The sequence below is a fragment of the Marmota monax genome, unplaced genomic scaffold (assembly GCF_021218885.2).
Source record: "Marmota monax isolate L192 unplaced genomic scaffold, Marmota_monax_Labrador192_F-V1.1 WCK01_AAM20220418_F8-fsc00095, whole genome shotgun sequence".
Taxonomy (NCBI): domain Eukaryota; kingdom Metazoa; phylum Chordata; class Mammalia; order Rodentia; family Sciuridae; genus Marmota; species Marmota monax.
In genome coordinates, this window is record NW_026695244.1 from 1,799,809 (window position 1) to 1,818,117 (window position 18,309).

Here is an 18,309-nt window from a genome sequence, read left to right on the forward strand (position 1 = left end):
TTCCTGTGACTGGGCCGTACTTTCTTATTCTTTGCATGTGTCTTAATTTTTTGTTTAAAGCTAGACAGGAAAAAAAAATGATGACCAGAAAAGAATAAAAAATAAAATGCTCTCCAGATCTTTGTAGATTGGCTCTCTGTTGGGACCTTCCTTTAATGCTTATGCAGGTCTTTTTACAGTTGTGCTGTAGCTTTCACTTCCTCCTAGAGCTGAGCCTAAAGATCACCTGCTATGGAAGCTTATTGTCTCCATGGGTCTCTTCTCCCCAGGCTCAGGTAATGGCTTTCTAGGTGCCTCAGTGTGTAAAGGAGCTTTTCAAAATCCTTATTACTCAAAATGGACCATTATGCAATAAGTATATGCCCAGAAATTAATTAATTTTTTTCTTTTCTGCAGTTACAGCTAGATCACAGAGCAACATCCCCCATCACAAGATTCTTCTGTTTAGTTTTGTTTTGTTTCCAGTGCTGGGGATGGAACCTGGGGCCCTGTGTATGCTAGGCAAGCACTCTGCCATTTAACTGCACCCCCAGCCCTCAAAATTTCTTCCACGTTAAGAGTTCAGATTTGTTGCAGAACACAAATTGTGAGGAAACATTTAAAATGTCACGAAGATAGCTTACAAGAATTTTAGCCTAAAATATTTTTCACAGATCAAATCCTCAGATCAAATATTACAGGGATTTTTACATATACTAAAAATATGTTGGCATGCCTATAATCCTAGTGGCTCAGGAGGCTGAGGCAGGCAGTTCCTGAGATCAAAGCCAGCCTCAGCAAAAGTGAGGTGCTAAGGAACTCAGTGAGACCCTGTGTCTAAATAAAATACAAAACAGGGCTGGGGATGTGGCTCAGTGGTTAAGTGCCCTTGAATGCAATCCCCAGTACCCTCCCCTCAAAAAAGTGTTGGTTTATCTGAAGTTCAAGTTTAAGTTTTGTATCCTATATTTTTGTTTGCTATATCTAGCAACCCCTTGCCTACAGCCATATTTTTTTAAAAGCAGGTGTTTTAAAAATACAGAAGTATAAATATCAGAGCAGGGGCTGGGGATGTGGCTCAAGCGGTAGCGTGCTCGCCTGGCATGCGTGCGGCCCGGGTTCGATCCTCAGCACCACATACAAACAAAAATGTTGTGTCCGCCGAAAACTAAAAAATAAATATTAAAAATTCTCTCTCTCTCTCTCTCTCTCTCTGTCTAATATATAATATATATATAATATATATATATTATATATATAATGTGTGTGTGTATATATATATATATATATATCAGAGCAAATGAAAAGGGTGAAGCTTAATAAAAACAAATCCAAAAGCAGGTCTGGAAGGATTTTTCAGTGGTTGTCTCCCAATGTATCCAAAGTCTGTTTTCTTTTTTTTTATTCTAATTTGTTATGTATGACAGCAGAATGCATTACAATTCATATTACACATATAAAGCACAGTTTTTCATATTTTTGGTTGTATACAAAATAGAGTCACACCATTTGTGTCTTCATACATATACTTAGGGTAATGATGTCCATTTCATTCCACCATCTTTCCTTCCCCCATGCGCCCTCCCTTCACCTCCCCTTCCCTTTGCCCTGTCTAGAGTTTGTCTGTTCCTCCCATGCTCCCCCACCCAATCCCATTATGAAACAGCATACTTATATCAGAGAAAAACTTTGGGTATTTGGTTTTGAGGATTGGCTTACTTCACTTAGCATTATTTTCTCCAACTCCAACCAGCAAATGCCATGATTTTATTCTCTTTTAATGCTGAGTAATATTCCATGTGTATATACCACATTTAATTTATACATTCATCTACTAAAGGGCAACTAGTTTGGTTCCACAGTTTAGCTATTGTGAATTGTGCTACAATGTGTTTATACATTGATGTGGCTTTGTCCCTGTAGTATGCTGTTTTTAAGTCCTTTGGGAATAGACCAAGGAGAGGGATAGCTGGGTCAAATGGTGGTTCCATTCCCAGTTCTCCAAGAAATCTCCATACTGCTTTCCATATTGGCTGCACCAATTTGCAGTCCCACCAGCAATGTATGAGTGTGCCTTTTTCCCCACATCCTCGTCAACACTTATTGTTGTTTGTATTCTTAATAGCTGCCATTCTGACTGGAATGAGATGAAATCTTAAGAGTAATTTTGATTTATATTTCTCTAATTGCTAGAGATGTTGAACATTTTTTCCTATATTTGCTGATTGAATGTATATCATCTTCTTGACTCATTTTTTGATAGGGTTATTTGTTTTTTGGTTTTAAGATTTTTGAGTTTTTTATATATCCTAGAGATTAGTGCTCTATCTGATGTGCGTGTGGTAAAATTTGCTCCCAAAATGTAGGCTCTCTGTTCACCTCACAGATTGTTTCTTTTGCTGAGAAGAAGCTTTTTAGTTTGAATCCATCCCATTTATTTTTTTTAATATTTATTTTTTAGTTTTAGGTGGACATATATCTTTATTATATTTTTATGTGGTGCTGAGGATCAAACCCAGTGCCTCATGCATGCTAGACAAGCACTCTACCTCTGAGTCACAACCCATTTATTGATTCTTGACTTTAATTCTTGCGCTATAGGAGTCTTATTAATAAAATTGGGGCCTAATTGACATGATGGAGATTGGGGCCTACTTTTTCTTCTATTAAACTCATTGTCTCTGGTCTAATTCCTAGGGCCTTGATCCACTTTGAGCTGAGTTTTGTTTATGGTAAGAGATAGAGGCTTAATTTCATTTTGCTGCATATGGATTTCCAGTTTTCCTAGCACCATTTGTTGAAGAGGTTATGTTTTCTCCAATGTATGTTTCTGGCACCTTTGTCTAATATCAAAGATAACTGTAATTATGTGGGTTTGTCTCTGAGTCCTCTATTCTGTACCATTGGTCTACCAGTCTATTTTGGTGCCAATGTCATGCTGTTTTTGTTACTATTGCTCTGTAGTATAGTTAAAGGTCTGTATAGTGATGACACCTGCTTTTCTTTTCTTGCTAAGGATTGCTTTAGCTATTCTGGGTCTCTTATTTTTCCAGATGAATTTCATGATTATTTTTTCTATTTCTATGAGAAATGTCATTGGGATTTTGATTGGAATTGCATTAAATCTGTTGTGTGTGTATGTGTGTGTGTGGTACTGGGGATTGAACCCAGGGCCTTGTACATGTGAGGCAAGCACTCTACCAACTGAGCTATATCCTCAGCCCATGTATTAAATTTGTGTAGTGCTTTTGATAGTATGGTCATTTGACAGTATTAATTCTGCCTATCCAAAGAACAACACAGATCTTTCCATCTTCTAAGGTCTTCTTTAATTTCTTTCTTTAGCATTCTGTAGTTTTCATTGTGGAGGTCTTTCACCTCTTTCGTTAAGTTGGTTTCCGAGTATGTATGTATGTATGTATGTATTTATTTATTGGTGCTGGGGATTGAACCCAGGGCCTTGTGCATGAGAGGCAAGCACTCTACCAACTGAGATATATACCAGCCCCCAAGTTTTTTTTTTTTTTTTGAGGCTAAATGGGGTAGTTTTCCTCATTTCTCTTTCAGAGGGTTTGACACTGATAGACAGAAATACCTTTGATTTATCGGTGTTGATTTTATATCCTGCTACTTTGATGAATTCATTTATTAGTTCTAGAAGTTTTCTGGTGGAATTTTTTGGGTCTTCTAGGTATAGAATCATATCGTTCGCAAATAGTGCTAATTTGAGTTCTTCTTTCCCTATCCATATCCCTTTAATTTCCCAAAGTCTGTTTTCTTGAAGTGAATTAAAACCAACTTTCCCACAATGAATGTCCCATTATGTATAATTATAATGCAATATTTAAAAAATAAAAATAGAAAACTTTCCCCAAAGGAAGACTATTGTTCATTGCAGATGTATGGGAATACTACAGAATGGAACTATTTTAAGTTTTAAGGTTGGAATGAAGCACATTTGACTAGGAATAAAGGTGAGAAGGTCCACCTACGGACAGAAGATGGCCAAGTGGCAAAAATCTATCAAACTCAGAACTTATCTTTTAAGTAGAATTAGTGGCTATCAATTGAAATAAAACAGTGTCATAAACTTGTGGCCGTAAAGAAATATCTATAACAGATTATAGCTTCTTAGCCTTATAGATAATTTTTCAAAGAGTTAAGTTAAAGCTTACTTGCTTCCTTGCTCCTCAGCTTCTGAGAATTCTTCCAAAATTTCACTTTTTGCAAAACACCTTTATAAATCTCTGAAGTCATATAAATTAAAAAAATAATAATATAAATAAATAAATAATAAAAAATTAAATAAATCTCTGAAGTCTAAAATATAGCTTTGTACAATACTGGTTTTAAAGAACCTGATTTTTCTTTTATCTCATGGTATAAACTAAAAAGCTTGGTACATTTTATTTAAGACATAATGTTTGACATGTACTTTATGTTACAGGCGGTGAGGTCACTCAAGGAGACAATCGAAGACTGTTGGGACCAGGATGCAGAGGCTCGTCTTACTGCGCAGTGTGCTGAGGAAAGGATGGCTGAACTTATGATGATATGGGAAAGAAACAAATCTGTGAGCCCAACAGTCAATCCCATGACTACTGCTATGCAGAATGAGCGGTAAGGCCCTGAGGGGTTTGACAACTATATCAGTATTAGAAACTTAGACCAAACAAAAAAACAGGAAATAAATACTGCTAAGCCAACCTAATAAGGCAGTGACTAACTCATACTTTGTAAAGTTTCAATTTTTCTTTTACTATCTCCATTTTTCTACTGAAAAACATTTATTTGGTATGAGTACAAGATGGAATCTGTATTTTTTTACATCTGAAGATAAAGAAATTACCCTTTTTTAAATATTTATTTATTTATTTATTTTGAGAGAAAGAGTGAGAGAGAGATCTTTTTTTTTTTTTTTTTTTTTTTTTGTAGATGGACACAACACAATGCCTTTATTTTTATGTGGTGCTGAGAATCGAACCCGGGTCCCGCGCGCACTAGGCGAGCGTTCTACCGCTCAGCCACAATCCCAGCCCTAATATTTATTTTTTAGTTTTAGATGGATACAATATCTTTATTTTATTTTTATGTGGTGATGAGGATCAAACCCAGTGCCTCACGCATGCCAGGCGAGCGCACTACCACTTGAGGTACATCCCGAGCCCTGAGATTACCCTTTTTAAAAAAAAAAAAAATTTAGAGGGCTGGGGATGTAGCTCAGTTGGTAGAGTGCTTGCCTCACATTCACAAGGCCCTGGGTTCAATCCCTAGCACCACAAAAATAAATAAATAATATATATATTTTTAAGTTGTAGATGGACACAATACCTTTATTTTATTTATTTATTTTTATGTGGTGCTGAGGATTGAACCCAGTGCCTAACACATGCTAGTTGGCAAGTGCTCCACTACTGAGCCAAAACCCCAGCCCCGAGATTAGTAATGCTTCAATTTTCCTGAAGTAATGAAAGTAAAATAATTTTATAGTTCAAAAGGTTTATAAGTCTTTCTACATATTGTCTAATATACCCAGTATGTTATTATTCCTTCTTCCTCTGAGTTTTTTTTTTTTTTTAATAAAGGATACCGTGAACCTGCATATATATCTAACTGTTTTACTGAACACTGAGGTTTGAAGACTTCCTATCCAATACTCGTTCATTTTTCTTTTTTCTTTTTTTGCAGGGGGGATACTGGGGATTGAACTTAGGGGCACTCAACCACTGAGCCATATCTCCAGCCCTGTTTTATATTTTATTTAGAGACGGTGTCTCACTGAGTTGCTTCATGCCTTGCTGTTGCTGAGACTGCCTTTGAACTTATGATCCTCCTACCTCAGCCTCCTGTGCTGCTGGTATTACAGGCATGAGCCACCATGCCAACTCCAGTGCTCTTTCTTAATCAATTCTAGCATTCTTTCTGTTTTGCCATGAACATTGTTTTATGAGATGTTTCCTTTGTTAGAACTATGAATTTTTAGTTCTAAATTAAAAGGCTTTAAAAAAAATTCCTACAACTTGAAACTTTTAGACTGACTCATCTCTAATTCTTGTTCCATATTTAGGAGGAACAGACCTTCCTATGAATTTTATCTAATACATGTTTAAAAATTTCAGAGAGGCATCCAGGAAAGAATTACCAGAGAAAATTGAGATTAAAAATATACTTCATTGTTGAATCATTTTCTTTGCTATTTTCTCTTCTTCTCTTTTCTAAGAGGAATTTGTATTATGAACTATTTGTACTACTTATACATAGATCAAATCCATTTCGGATATTTTATATCAATAAGTCAACGAAGGGGCTTGAGTTGATAGCTCAGCGGTAGAGCGCTTGCCTTGTACGTATGAGGCACTGCATTCGATTTCCAGCACCACATATAAATAAGCAAATAAAATAAAGCTCCATAAAAAACTTTAAAAAAATTAAAAAAAATAAGTCAAAGAAGGTAGAGACTAGTACTTCTTACTATAAATTCTCTCACTCTACCAATATCTGAGGAAGGCTTGTTCCCATCTCTTTTTGTTCTAATTTTCATTCTAATTTTCTAATATGCTGTTTATACCTGTTTGAAGAGTCAGCTAAAGCTTTTACATTAAATGCTTTTGAACTTTTCTTGAATAGTAAGAAGAAACTCTTGATGCTTCCCTTTGGCCTTTCCCCTGACTCCTGTGTATTCAGCTCTACTCTCTAAGTATTGCTTCTTATCTCCAGTGTCTGTTATAGATTCTCCTAAATCATAGTCCATTCCATATTCATTCTTATTCTAGGTTTTATTTTATTGCATCTTAACCTCTATACTACTTAGCTTTCTTTTTTATGTATATATATTTTTTTACTAGTTGTTGATGGACCTTTATTTTATTTACTTCTTTATATGTGGTGCTGAGAATTGAACCCAGTACCTCACACATGCTAGGCAAGCGCTATACCACTGAGCCAAAACCCCAGCCCTAGCTTCCTTTTCCTGTGACTCTGTAACAGCCTTTTCTTCTCTGTTTTCCTGTCATTTCTCTTATAACTTCATCAGACTTCTATTATAATACCTCTTTTCCTTAAGCATCTGCTTCTCTCCTATACTAGTTTTATCTGTTAATGTTCCCAATATTTGTACCTTTATTGTTTTAGTTAAAGCTATCCCTGGTTTTATTTTAGTGAGATCTTATATAATTATAAATGTGTTACAATGCACTGGTCAAAAACCACCACTTCTGAGGAATGATAATGATTGTGACAAACCCTTGATAACTAGAGAGCAGTTTTGAATCTTTGAGCTTTTTGTTTAAATATTTTTAGTTATAGATGGACACAATACCTTTATTTTATTTATATGTGATGCTGAGGATCAAACCCAGTGTCTCACATGTGCTAGGCAAGTGTTCTACCACTGAGCTACAACCCCAGCCCTTCTTTGAGCTTTTGTCTGAATGTCATTTGATCCTTTATCTGCCTCATAGCCTAGGCTGCAGGACTTTCACTGATTTTGCTTAGACTACCCCAGAAAAAAATGTTCTGTTGCTAGACTGTGCCTCTTAATTGGAACTCTTTGAAGCAACCTAAAAACTTATTATTTTTATCATTTGGCTAATATAACAATTTATAACGTATTTGTTGAGTAAGCAGTGGATATTGGGTTATGAAAATATGAAATAAACTTATGCCATGGTTCCTTCTCTTAACAAAACATAATGTTTAGCTGTATAAGTATATAGTTTGTAAAGGTATATTTGGTAATGTTTTAAAATTATAGGGGATATTTTTAAGTTGACTCTTAAACCAAAATTAATGAGCATCTATAAAAGTCTAGATTCATATAGATTTTTCAGTAGTCTTAATTCACATAAAATTAGCATTTAGCAGGTTATTAATACTTGATTATTTTATTATACCTTTTAAGTAATATAAGTTAGCAGCTCAGCCTTTAAAATCAGTGGTTTTACTTGAAGAGACTATTTGTCGTAAATGTACATTCTCAATGTCACACTTTTTTTCTTTCTTTAAGCAACCTGTCACATAATAGGCGTGTGCCAAAAATTGGCCCTTATCCAGATTATTCTTCTTCCTCATACATTGAAGATTCTATCCATCACACTGACAGCATTGTGAAGAATATTTCCTCTGAGCACTCAATGTCCAGCACACCTTTGACTGTAGGGGAAAAGAATCGTAATTCAATAAATTATGAACGACAGCAAGCACAAGCTCGAATCCCCAGCCCTGAAACGAGTGTCACCAGTCTGTCTGCCAACACAACAACCACAAACACCACTGGTCTCACTCCAAGTACTGGTATGACCACTATATCTGAGATGCCATACCCAGATGAAACAAATCTCCATGCCATAAATGTTGCACAGTCAATTGGGCCAACCCCTGTCTGCTTACAGCTGACAGAAGAAGACTTGGAGACTAACAAGCTAGACCCAAAAGAAGTTGATAAGAACCTCAAGGAAAGCTCTGATGAGAATCTGATGGAGCATTCTCTTAAACAGTTCAGTGGGCCAGACCCACTGAGTAGTACCAGTTCTAGCTTGCTTTACCCACTCATAAAGCTTGCAGTAGAAGTGACTGGTCAGCAGGACTACACCCAGGCTGCAAATGGCCAAGCATGTTTAATTCCTGATGTTCCACCCACTCAGATCTACCCTCTCCCTAAACAACAGAACCTTCCTAAGAGACCTACTAGTTTGCCTTTGAACACCAAAAATTCAACAAAGGAGCCCCGGCTAAAATTTGGCAGCAAGCACAAATCTAACTTGAAACAAGTAGAAACTGGAGTTGCCAAGATGAATACAATCAATGCAGCAGAACCTCATGTGGTGACAGTCACCATGAATGGAGTAGCAGGTAGAAACCACAGTGTTAACTCCCATGCTGCCACAACCCAGTATGCCAATGGGGCAGTTCCATCAGGCCAGACAGCCAACATGGTGACACATAGGGCCCAAGAAATGCTGCAGAATCAATTTATTAGTGAGGATACCCGGCTGAATATTAATTCCAGTCCTGATGAGCATGAACCTTTGCTAAGACGAGACCAACAAGCTGGCCATGATGAAAGTGTTCTAGATCGTCTTGTGGACAGGAGGGAACGGCCACTAGAAGGTGGCCGAACTAATTCCAATAACAACAACAGTAATCCATGTTCAGAACAAGATGTTCTTACACAGGTTGTTTCAAGCACAGTAACAGATCCAGGGCCATCAAAGCCCAGAAGAGCACAGAGGCCCAATTCTCTGGATCTTTCAGCCACAAATGTCCTAGATGGCGGCAGTATACAGAGTAAGTGGAGGGATCATGGACCATCTCTTAGGTATTCTTTGAAGCCATTTAAATAGCTACATAAAATCAGATTGTGTTGCAACCAGTGACTGTTTACCTTTATCACTTTGGGAAATAGAAATAAACCATTTGGTTAGGCTTCAAAAGTAATTGGACTATTGTAAGAAGAAACAATTTTATCATAAATAATTAAAAGGTCAATGTCACAATGGAAGAATTCCCAATTTAATATATGCTTTATGTGAATGCTACTTTCATGCACTTATTATGAGCAGATAGGATTAAATAAATACCAATTTAACAGCTCTAAATAACATTATGCCATTATAATTTTTGATATATTTTTTACACATATTAGCATCTGTTATACCTACATTTTTATTTTAACCTTAGTAAGTCTTAAAAGTACATAGAAATTTCAGAAAAGCGATTATGAAGAAACTATTAAAGTTGTTCTCAGTTGCTTAGTGTCATCTTTTTCAAGAGTTACATGTTGAATTCCACCTGTACTTATGGTATTGTACTATGGGCAACAGGACAACTTAAATAATAAGTTGATGCTTGGGTTTTGGCCCTAAAAGTATTACAAAACAAGATAGGAAAGCTCACTAAAATTTCTAACAGTCATCATTATACAAAATGGTTTGTCTTTAAACTGTCAATACATAAGGAAGAAAAAAGTCATGTTTTATGGTTGTTACAGACTATAAAATGGGCTGCAAGAAAGATACAAGTCCCCCAAAAAACCAATGTAGCCCCTTGCTTAAGTGGCTTGTGTTATAGACCAGTCGACACACCCTTATTGCAGGGCTCTGTGTCAATAAAATAGCTTGCCAGGTATGGGAAGAAAGAATTACTGGACAATTTGTACCCTAATATTTCTGTCCTTCCTCTGAAAAAATATATGCTTAGATGCCTTTAAAATCTGATCTACTTTGAGCATTAAGTAGAATAATTTACCAAATTGGGATCTACCAAAACCAAAGAATTTGAGAAAACACCTAAGGACTTCTGGATTTTCTCCATTTATACTTGTGTATTTTCTATGTTTTATTTATTTCTCTGTAATTCAGTCAATTACAAAAATGTTTGACATAAAGAGTTTCAAAATGAATTGGTTAAATTTTGCCTAGAAAAACATTGCCTGGCATTGTGAATTTCAAGAAATTTGCATTATCGCCTTCTATAGATATTGGCTTGACCTCCCCTTGAAATTCAACCCTAACCTTTTACTTCTTAATGTTTTCTTTATACATAGTTCATTTTTCCATACTTTTATTTTCAGTAGGTGAGTCAACGCAAGATGGCAAATCAGGATCAGGTGAAAAGATCAAGAAGCGTGTGAAAACTCCCTATTCTCTTAAGCGATGGCGCCCTTCCACCTGGGTCATCTCCACTGAACCACTGGACTGTGAGGTCAACAACAATGGCAGTGATAGGGCAGTTCATTCCAAATCCAGCACCGCCGTTTACCTTGCAGAAGGAGGCACTGCCACAACCATGGTGTCTAAAGATATAGGAATGAATTGTCTGTGAAATGTTTTCAAGGTTATGGAGTGAAATTATTTTTTGCATCATTTAGCTGAAGACAAAAAAAAAACTGCTTTATCCTCCTGTCAGCACCCCCTCCCACTCCTGCAACAAGGACTTGCTTTAAATAGATTTCAGCTATGCAGAAAAATTAGCTTATGCTTCCATATTTTTTAATTTTGTTTTTTTAAGTTTTGCACTTTTGTTTAGTCTTGCTAAAGTTGTATTTGTCTGTTATGACCACAGAATTATATGTGTGTGTATCAAAAGTGGTCTCAAAATATTTTTTTAAGAAAAAAAAAGCAAAAACATTGTATTGCTGATAATCAGTTTGGACCATTTTCTAAAGGTCATTAAAACAGAAACAAATTAAGACAGGTTTGCCTGCAGTGGTGTCTGGTATCCATGTTTTATTTCTGGGCACAAGCTAGTTTATATGTTGATATGTTCTTAAACATATTATCTGTTGGACATTCTTTTCTCTTGTATTTTGTTTGAATGTGCAATAGTCTGTAGACCACAAATAAGCTTTCTTGTAAGCGCTCTTCCTAATGGGGCACACATTCTTCCATAATATGAACATTTTTCTCCCCTCATTCTTCCATAATCTGAACAGTTTTCTCCCCTATCTCCCATGCTTTTTGTAGGTCAGTTCTGTGACAGTGAATTTTGCACAGAAGAAAGCAGCTACCTGATTTCTTGCTTTCTCTCTCTTTTTGGAGAATGCAGAAACATTGTCTGAAAGGGCTCTGTAGAAGAAACTACCAAAACCCATTTTGAAATGCCATATTCTTTTAACCTTCCAAATCTTAAACATATCCTTCTGGGCATTTTAACAAGTATATTTTGATTCTGGTTTTGGAAGTTCATAAAAGAGCAGAGAACAAAATACAAGAAATCAAATATTAGTCTTTTATCTTTTAATTTTATTTTTGTATGTACATGTTCCATATTCATTTATTTAAGAAATACATTTTTATCAGAAAACATTTAGAGTTAAACTTACATGGAATTTAAGTAAGTAGGTGGTTAAGACATTATAGTTTTATAATTTCATTCTCTGAATAGGCCATCTTTGACTCAAAAAAATTACATTTTTCTTTTATTATAACTTCAAAAATAATTCATAGTTTTGAACCTGTAGTACTTTATTATGTTCCCAAGCAAAGCCTAGTGACTTTATGTGAAAATTATTTCCTTTACCCATGACCTAAAACACTGTGTAGAAAAATCATTCAACTGGCATGCCAAATCTCTATGGCAGGAAGGACTACTGCCAAACTTACCTTTCTTGAACAGGCTGAGATTTACCCTCTCTCTCTTTGCAAAACTGTGTATTTCATCCGTAGTCCTCATTTCATAATTTCTCCTGTTGCTAGTTTTTCACATAATCTCTGATATGTGAGCAGAATTTATTATTTATATTGCATTAGAATACACCTTTTAGTGATAGTAAACCCTTAAAATAATATTGTTTTTAAAGCTTCCTTGCTTCTTTGATTACTTATAATTTTTTCTAAAATAACAACCTCTGCATTTTTTTTTAAATTAAGCACTTTCTTTCAAATAAGGGATTTTTTTTTCCTAAACAAATTATATACTGACAATTTGAAAACAGTGATCTCACTTATTTTTTTCAGATTCATGGAGTACTTAATATAACATTATCTGATTAAGTTCTAAGATTTTTCTGGGACATAAAAAGTTAAGAGAAAAACAAATCCCCAAATTTCTGATTTAGGTTCTTACCTCCTGAACAAAATATTTTCTCATTCATACTCTCTGTCTTGAGCATTTAGTAAAAGACAGCTTAAACTTCCCAGCTGGCTGTCCAAAATACTTGTGACTTATTTATGTATAAGCCTTCTTATTGCCATCTGCTGTGATGTTATGAGTTAGAGATTACAACATTTACCATTTATTCAACTGGATTGCTGATTACAGGTCTTGATTCTTAGAATTAAGATTATTTTTAGTGCCCAGGATTTCCACCTTTTGTGTTTTATTGGACCTTTCTTGTGATTCAGACCTTTAACATATTTTTTAGTCTTCTGGCATATAATTTTTTTCATAAAGCTATTATCTTTTATCTTTGTGACAAATTATTTGTAGTTTTTCCCAGGAAATTTTCATTTAGTTCTCTTGTCTTTAAAATGCATTTCAGAATAGTCTTTTCAAACATTTAGGAGACAATATTGAATCAAAATAAATTATATTCCATCTCCAAGCATTAAGGATAAATGACTGTTTTGAACAACCCACAATAAAAAATTTAAAAAAAAAAAAGGATAAATGACTATCTGAGGTTTTAACTGACCTTTTCCTATCAGACGAAGAGTTCTGTATGCTCTAGTAGACTTTCTATTTGGGCCAGTCCACTTTAAGTTTTTCAACATTTTTTAATGTTCAATAATAAAATGCTTTAAAAAATAACTTACCCAATTAAAATAACTGCATAGTTTCCATTTCATGCAAACATGTTTAAAACAATTTTCTTTCCCCAGTTATTTTAGTCAACTGTTGAAAAAATAGGAGAGGTAGAAAGTACGGATCATATTAAAAATTTAGGTTAAATTATACATCAGACTTTTAGAATTTTTGTAATATATAAGGAAGAAAATCACTTTAAATGATTTAAATTATATAATTGCTAATTTTATTCATGTAACAGTAAATGTTTCTTAAAGCTGATAGTTAAATGCTATCACAAAATTTTGCATTTAGAAAAGAATTTGGGTCTTTTTAAATAAAGGGCCACTGAATTTGAAAATATGAAAACTTATTTCACTAGGTATTAATGTAACCTTAAAAGCGTCATGCTAGGTAATCATACTAGGTAAGTCTAATATCAGTTCCCTTAACAAATCTAAATTGTATACCAGAATTAAGTAATTAAAAGAACTTGATTTGGATTTTGTTTACACTAAATGATTTAAATATAAATCCTAAAACCTTTTTCTTTTTTTTTTTACATTTAAATATTTTCTAAAACTTTTTTCTAAATGCATAATTGGGAAAGAAAAAAAAACTATTCCTGTAGAAAGTATGAAAAGGCACATACAGAATACTGAGAGATATATATGGTATTTAATCCTCACAGTGACCCAAATGAGCTAACGTTCCCACTTTACAGATAAGGAAAACAAAGTTAAGAGAAACTAGATAATTTGTCCAAGGTTCACATCTAGTTACAGACAAAGATGGGATTTAGCCTGTGTCTGCCTCTCTACATCTCTTATGTGTAGCACATTGCCTACATACTGTATGACAGGTTATGTATTGTACTGACGTTTTTAAGAAATTTAGTCATTATATTCCAGCACAATTATGGTTTGTATTTAAGCCAAAGCAGACACCTTAATGATTTTAGCAGTTAGGCAACCATAAAATGTATAGACTTGCCTATGCCTTTTGTTGCTTAAGACATAATTACTAGTTCAAAACAAAATTCAATCTTAAGTTTGCCACCTTAAAATAATTCACCTAACTCCTAGCTTTCTTATATTGCAGAACTAAAGGTAAAGTAAATTTTAAGGGAAAAGTGAAAGTAGCTTTGGGAACATTTTCCTAAAATGATTCCATACTAGATTTGGAAAAATTAAATTAGCATAGAACTTCAATCTCATCAATCCTTTGAAATTTTTAATCTTTGAAATTTCTGCATTTAGTGACTTTAGAAAATTTGTTAATCCAGAGAACTAATTGAATAGGATATGGGAAGGATACAAAGATAATATTATCTTTCACAAAGTAATGTAGCTTCCTCATATGTATTTACTTGTTCTAGAAAATGTACATTGATTCTGAATATAAAAATAACTAGAAAAGAAGAAACACTACTCAAGTAAGTATGTGTTTCAGTTGGAATTATCACAAAATTGGCAAATCTTTTTATGTAAAATATTTACAAGTTTGTCTTCTAAAGCCAAGTTAGGCCACAGCTATTATACTGAATTTTTAGTCTCTGTAAATATGTCTCCTGAAAGTCATTTAAAAAAATTGAATATGTCAATAAACTTTTTATTTTCTTTTTTTCATACTTACAGGCATGAATATTTCATTGGAGATTGTTAACTCTTAGAACTTGATGTGACGTTATATTTCTATACTACATTTTATAAATACATGTTGAACTTACTACCAGTTATATGCAGGTTATTTTACATAATTATTCACAGATTGCTTTATATATTACCTTATCTTCTTAGCAAACTGTACTCTTATAATCTGCACACTTGATTATCTAGACCAGCCATTCTAGAAATTGAGTAATAACTCCCACATACACCCCAGGAGTCTCTTTCAGACTGGGATATTTCTAAATATTCATAGCCTTGATTGATAGTGGGTTTTTTTTCCAGCAATGAAGTTGCATTTTACCTTTGAGATTATGAACTATGCAAACTGCCCCAAACTACCTTACATGATCCCTTCCTAGATATATTCATTAAATAAATCTGGCAAATCACTGTTGGAGCTAGTTACACAAAAGTTATTATCCAAAGAAGGCTTTTCTGCATGTTTCCAGATTAACATATGAGAGAAGAGGATATCACAGAGAGTGCTCTAGTGCACCTACCCATTACTCTCCCTAAATTGCCACATGGTTTATGTCTGGTTTACTCTGTCCCTCTGCTATCTGACTTGCAGTTTTATGTGTCAGAAAAGTTTTCTGCATGTCTATTCTGTCTCCCTCTTGCTTCATTTTTAAATCCATTTCTTTACCCAGTAGGAAAAAAAGAACAATTGGTCATCATCTCCAACACTGTTACTCTAGTATACTTCAGACTTCTCAGTTAACATCTAAATCTCAGTTCTTCAAACAAAATTGTTTCAATCTCTTTAGCTTTCCTTCTCAGTTCCATTTTAATGACCTTATATTTAAGAGCACATAAAATTATATTTTACATTCTACTCAAATTAATTACTCCATTTAAGTAATAGTTCAGTAGTTTTATAGAATTGAGAGTTAGTTATCATTTGACATTAGATTCAATCATCAGACCACCAGCAAATCAGCACTTAATTTTTATATTATCTAACATTTTCTATTGTGAAGTTTTTATGATTTTATATTTTCATTAATTATAACTAAAAAGCCATGCATACAGAATTGTATATCATTTTGCCATTAAAATTTTTAACTTACATTGCAGTAAGCTTAGTATTTATTAAACCACAATGTTTTACATTTCTTTGTATCAGTTGTTGTGTTGAACACTAAACACAAGATTCATTTTTAAAAACAAACCCTACAAAAATCAGGTATAATTCCATGAACATTTTTGTAGACCACTTTTGAAATACTTATCATTGTTTTGCAACATGGACTGGACTATAACAACTTTCCTTTAACTTTTATGTGACTGATTAAAGTTGAGTGTTTGCATATAAAGAAAAATTTAAACATTTATCTCATGGCAGATACATTTGAAAGTAAATAATTTAGGAGAATTTATGCTGTGTATTAAAATTATGCCCCAAATAAATCTTTCATATCTTTAAAAATTCCAATTCCGTTATTACTGTGATGTTTATAGCTTTGTTATTAAACCTTGTGAACATATGCATTTATTTTAAAAACTTAATTTGACAACCACATTAAAATCTGAGTAAGAGAAGGAATCTTTAGAAATAAAATTACTTCATTAGGGTGTTCAGTTTGTGATTGAATATTTAAGAAAATTGCTGTATTTAAAATTACAACTTTATTTTTTTTTTCAGTTTTAAAAGATAACATGGGTTTTTTTTCCCATTTTATTTGTACTTTTAGGTTTCAGAAACATCTTCCTGTTTTAAAATCACTTTATAGACATAATATTACTTAAAAACTCAGGGCCCCTTTCATCTTTTGTATACTGAAAAAGTTCAGTTGGTAGCAAACAAGCAATTAGATCCAGTTGAATATTTAAAGTGTTTGTTGCACAGTTTATTTAATGACTTGTGTTATTATTTGACTTACTTCACATAGACATAATATCAGATTTCTTTAATCATAAAAACTTGCCCAGTTCTGTAATTACTGAATAAAAAGAATGACTCAACTAATTAGCTACATGTTACAACAAATTTAGGCCTTAGAGTTGACTGGCTTAAACCTTTCTGTTCATTGATTAAATGGCTATCCATGATGGGACAAATCATTTTATTTTGTTTTTTTAATAACAAAGTAATTCCTCTGAAAATTTTCTTAAGAGGTAATTTAACATAAAATTTTCTTCTAAAAGTAAACTATTGAGTTTATAGCTTTAGTAATAGCTTGAATGATTCTGAGAGATAATCTATGGTAATCTATCACATTGTCAGAGCCAAATAGAATTTTTCTTTGAATCAGATAAGCTCAAGCTCTAAAATGGTATGCTGTGTTTAATTCTAGCAATGAAGTTGTTTATAATCAGTCTCTTGTCTCAGGATCCCCACCTTGTTACCAATCCTCTTAAGTATGTAAAAGAAGCTTATTTTTAAAGAAACTTAATAGTAAGGAAACTAAATTACTAAAAAATACAGCTAAAAAATTGTTAGATTCTGGTTTATCATTGAATTGCTTGACTTCTATGGCTTTTCTTATTCTGGTCACATTTATTTATTTAAGCAATTTTTGTATGCCTTGTTATTTCATTTCCATAGAGATTATATTGTATAAGTGTTTGTATAAGCTGGAATCATCCTTAGTTTTCTGTTGATGATTTTTCAAATGAAGATACATGGATAATTGTAAAATACACTAACTCCTAGGGTGTTGTAGTAGCTGAAACATGGAAATGTGTAGCTGCCATGCTTTTTCTGAATGGACAGGAAAGACATAAGCTACAGAGTATTCATTTCTGAGGATGCTTTTCTAAAAAAAAAAGAAAGGCTGAAAAATAATGGCACTTCCTCAGAACCCTCTTTCTTGTTAACGGGTATCTTTTGTTGGTGTGTTTTGCTCTTACATTACAGATAGAATATCATATTATGAATTTATGAATAATTACTTTCAATTATTTTGCTTTTGTATTAGCCGTCTGAGACCTTGCTATGCTGTACAAGTTGTGTTTGATGGATCAGTGTGAGTATGAAATAAAGCAAATCACTTTTCTTTTGTATTATCTATGGATGCCACTATGAAAGCTGACATTAAGCCACTAAAGAGTTTTCTATGAATAAGTGTAAGTAAATGCTTTGATATATATAAACCTAAATAAAAAGATTGTATTGATACAAAGACATTGGAGAAGGAGATTTTAAGACAGTTATTTAGGTTTAAAAAGGCTTGCTGTAAAATGGTGCATTATTCCATTTATTAAAGATCATATTAATGACAACAGTAATTGTACTTTTTTATGAGTTCTCTAGAAATTATTATTACTAGTATGATATTTTAGGTATTTTGCACTAGAATATTAAATGTTCAACCTAATATATCTACAACTAACTGTGACACATTAAAAAAAACCCTGAAGTTAGAATAATACTTGCTACTTTCTGGCCACCTACAGTATGCAGGGTTCAATCCTCAGTACACCAGACAAACAC

The 18,309-nt window shown here is 33.5% G+C and overlaps 1 protein-coding gene across 3 annotated transcripts in view; it reads left to right on the plus strand.

Moving 5' to 3' along the window:
* Positions 1–18,098, plus strand: part of Bmpr2 (bone morphogenetic protein receptor type 2) — a 185,218-nt gene extending 167,120 nt beyond the window's left edge. For all 3 annotated transcript variants that reach the window (XM_046462958.2, XM_046462960.2, XM_058578161.1), the window contains 3 exons: positions 4,427–4,599; positions 7,985–9,264; positions 10,550–18,098. In XM_046462958.2, the coding sequence (XP_046318914.1) occupies positions 4,427–4,599; positions 7,985–9,264; positions 10,550–10,800 (1,704 nt within the window). In that variant the 3' untranslated portion in view covers positions 10,801–18,098. The remainder of the gene's footprint in view (positions 1–4,426; positions 4,600–7,984; positions 9,265–10,549) is intronic.
* The last annotated feature ends 211 nt before the right edge of the window (positions 18,099–18,309 follow it).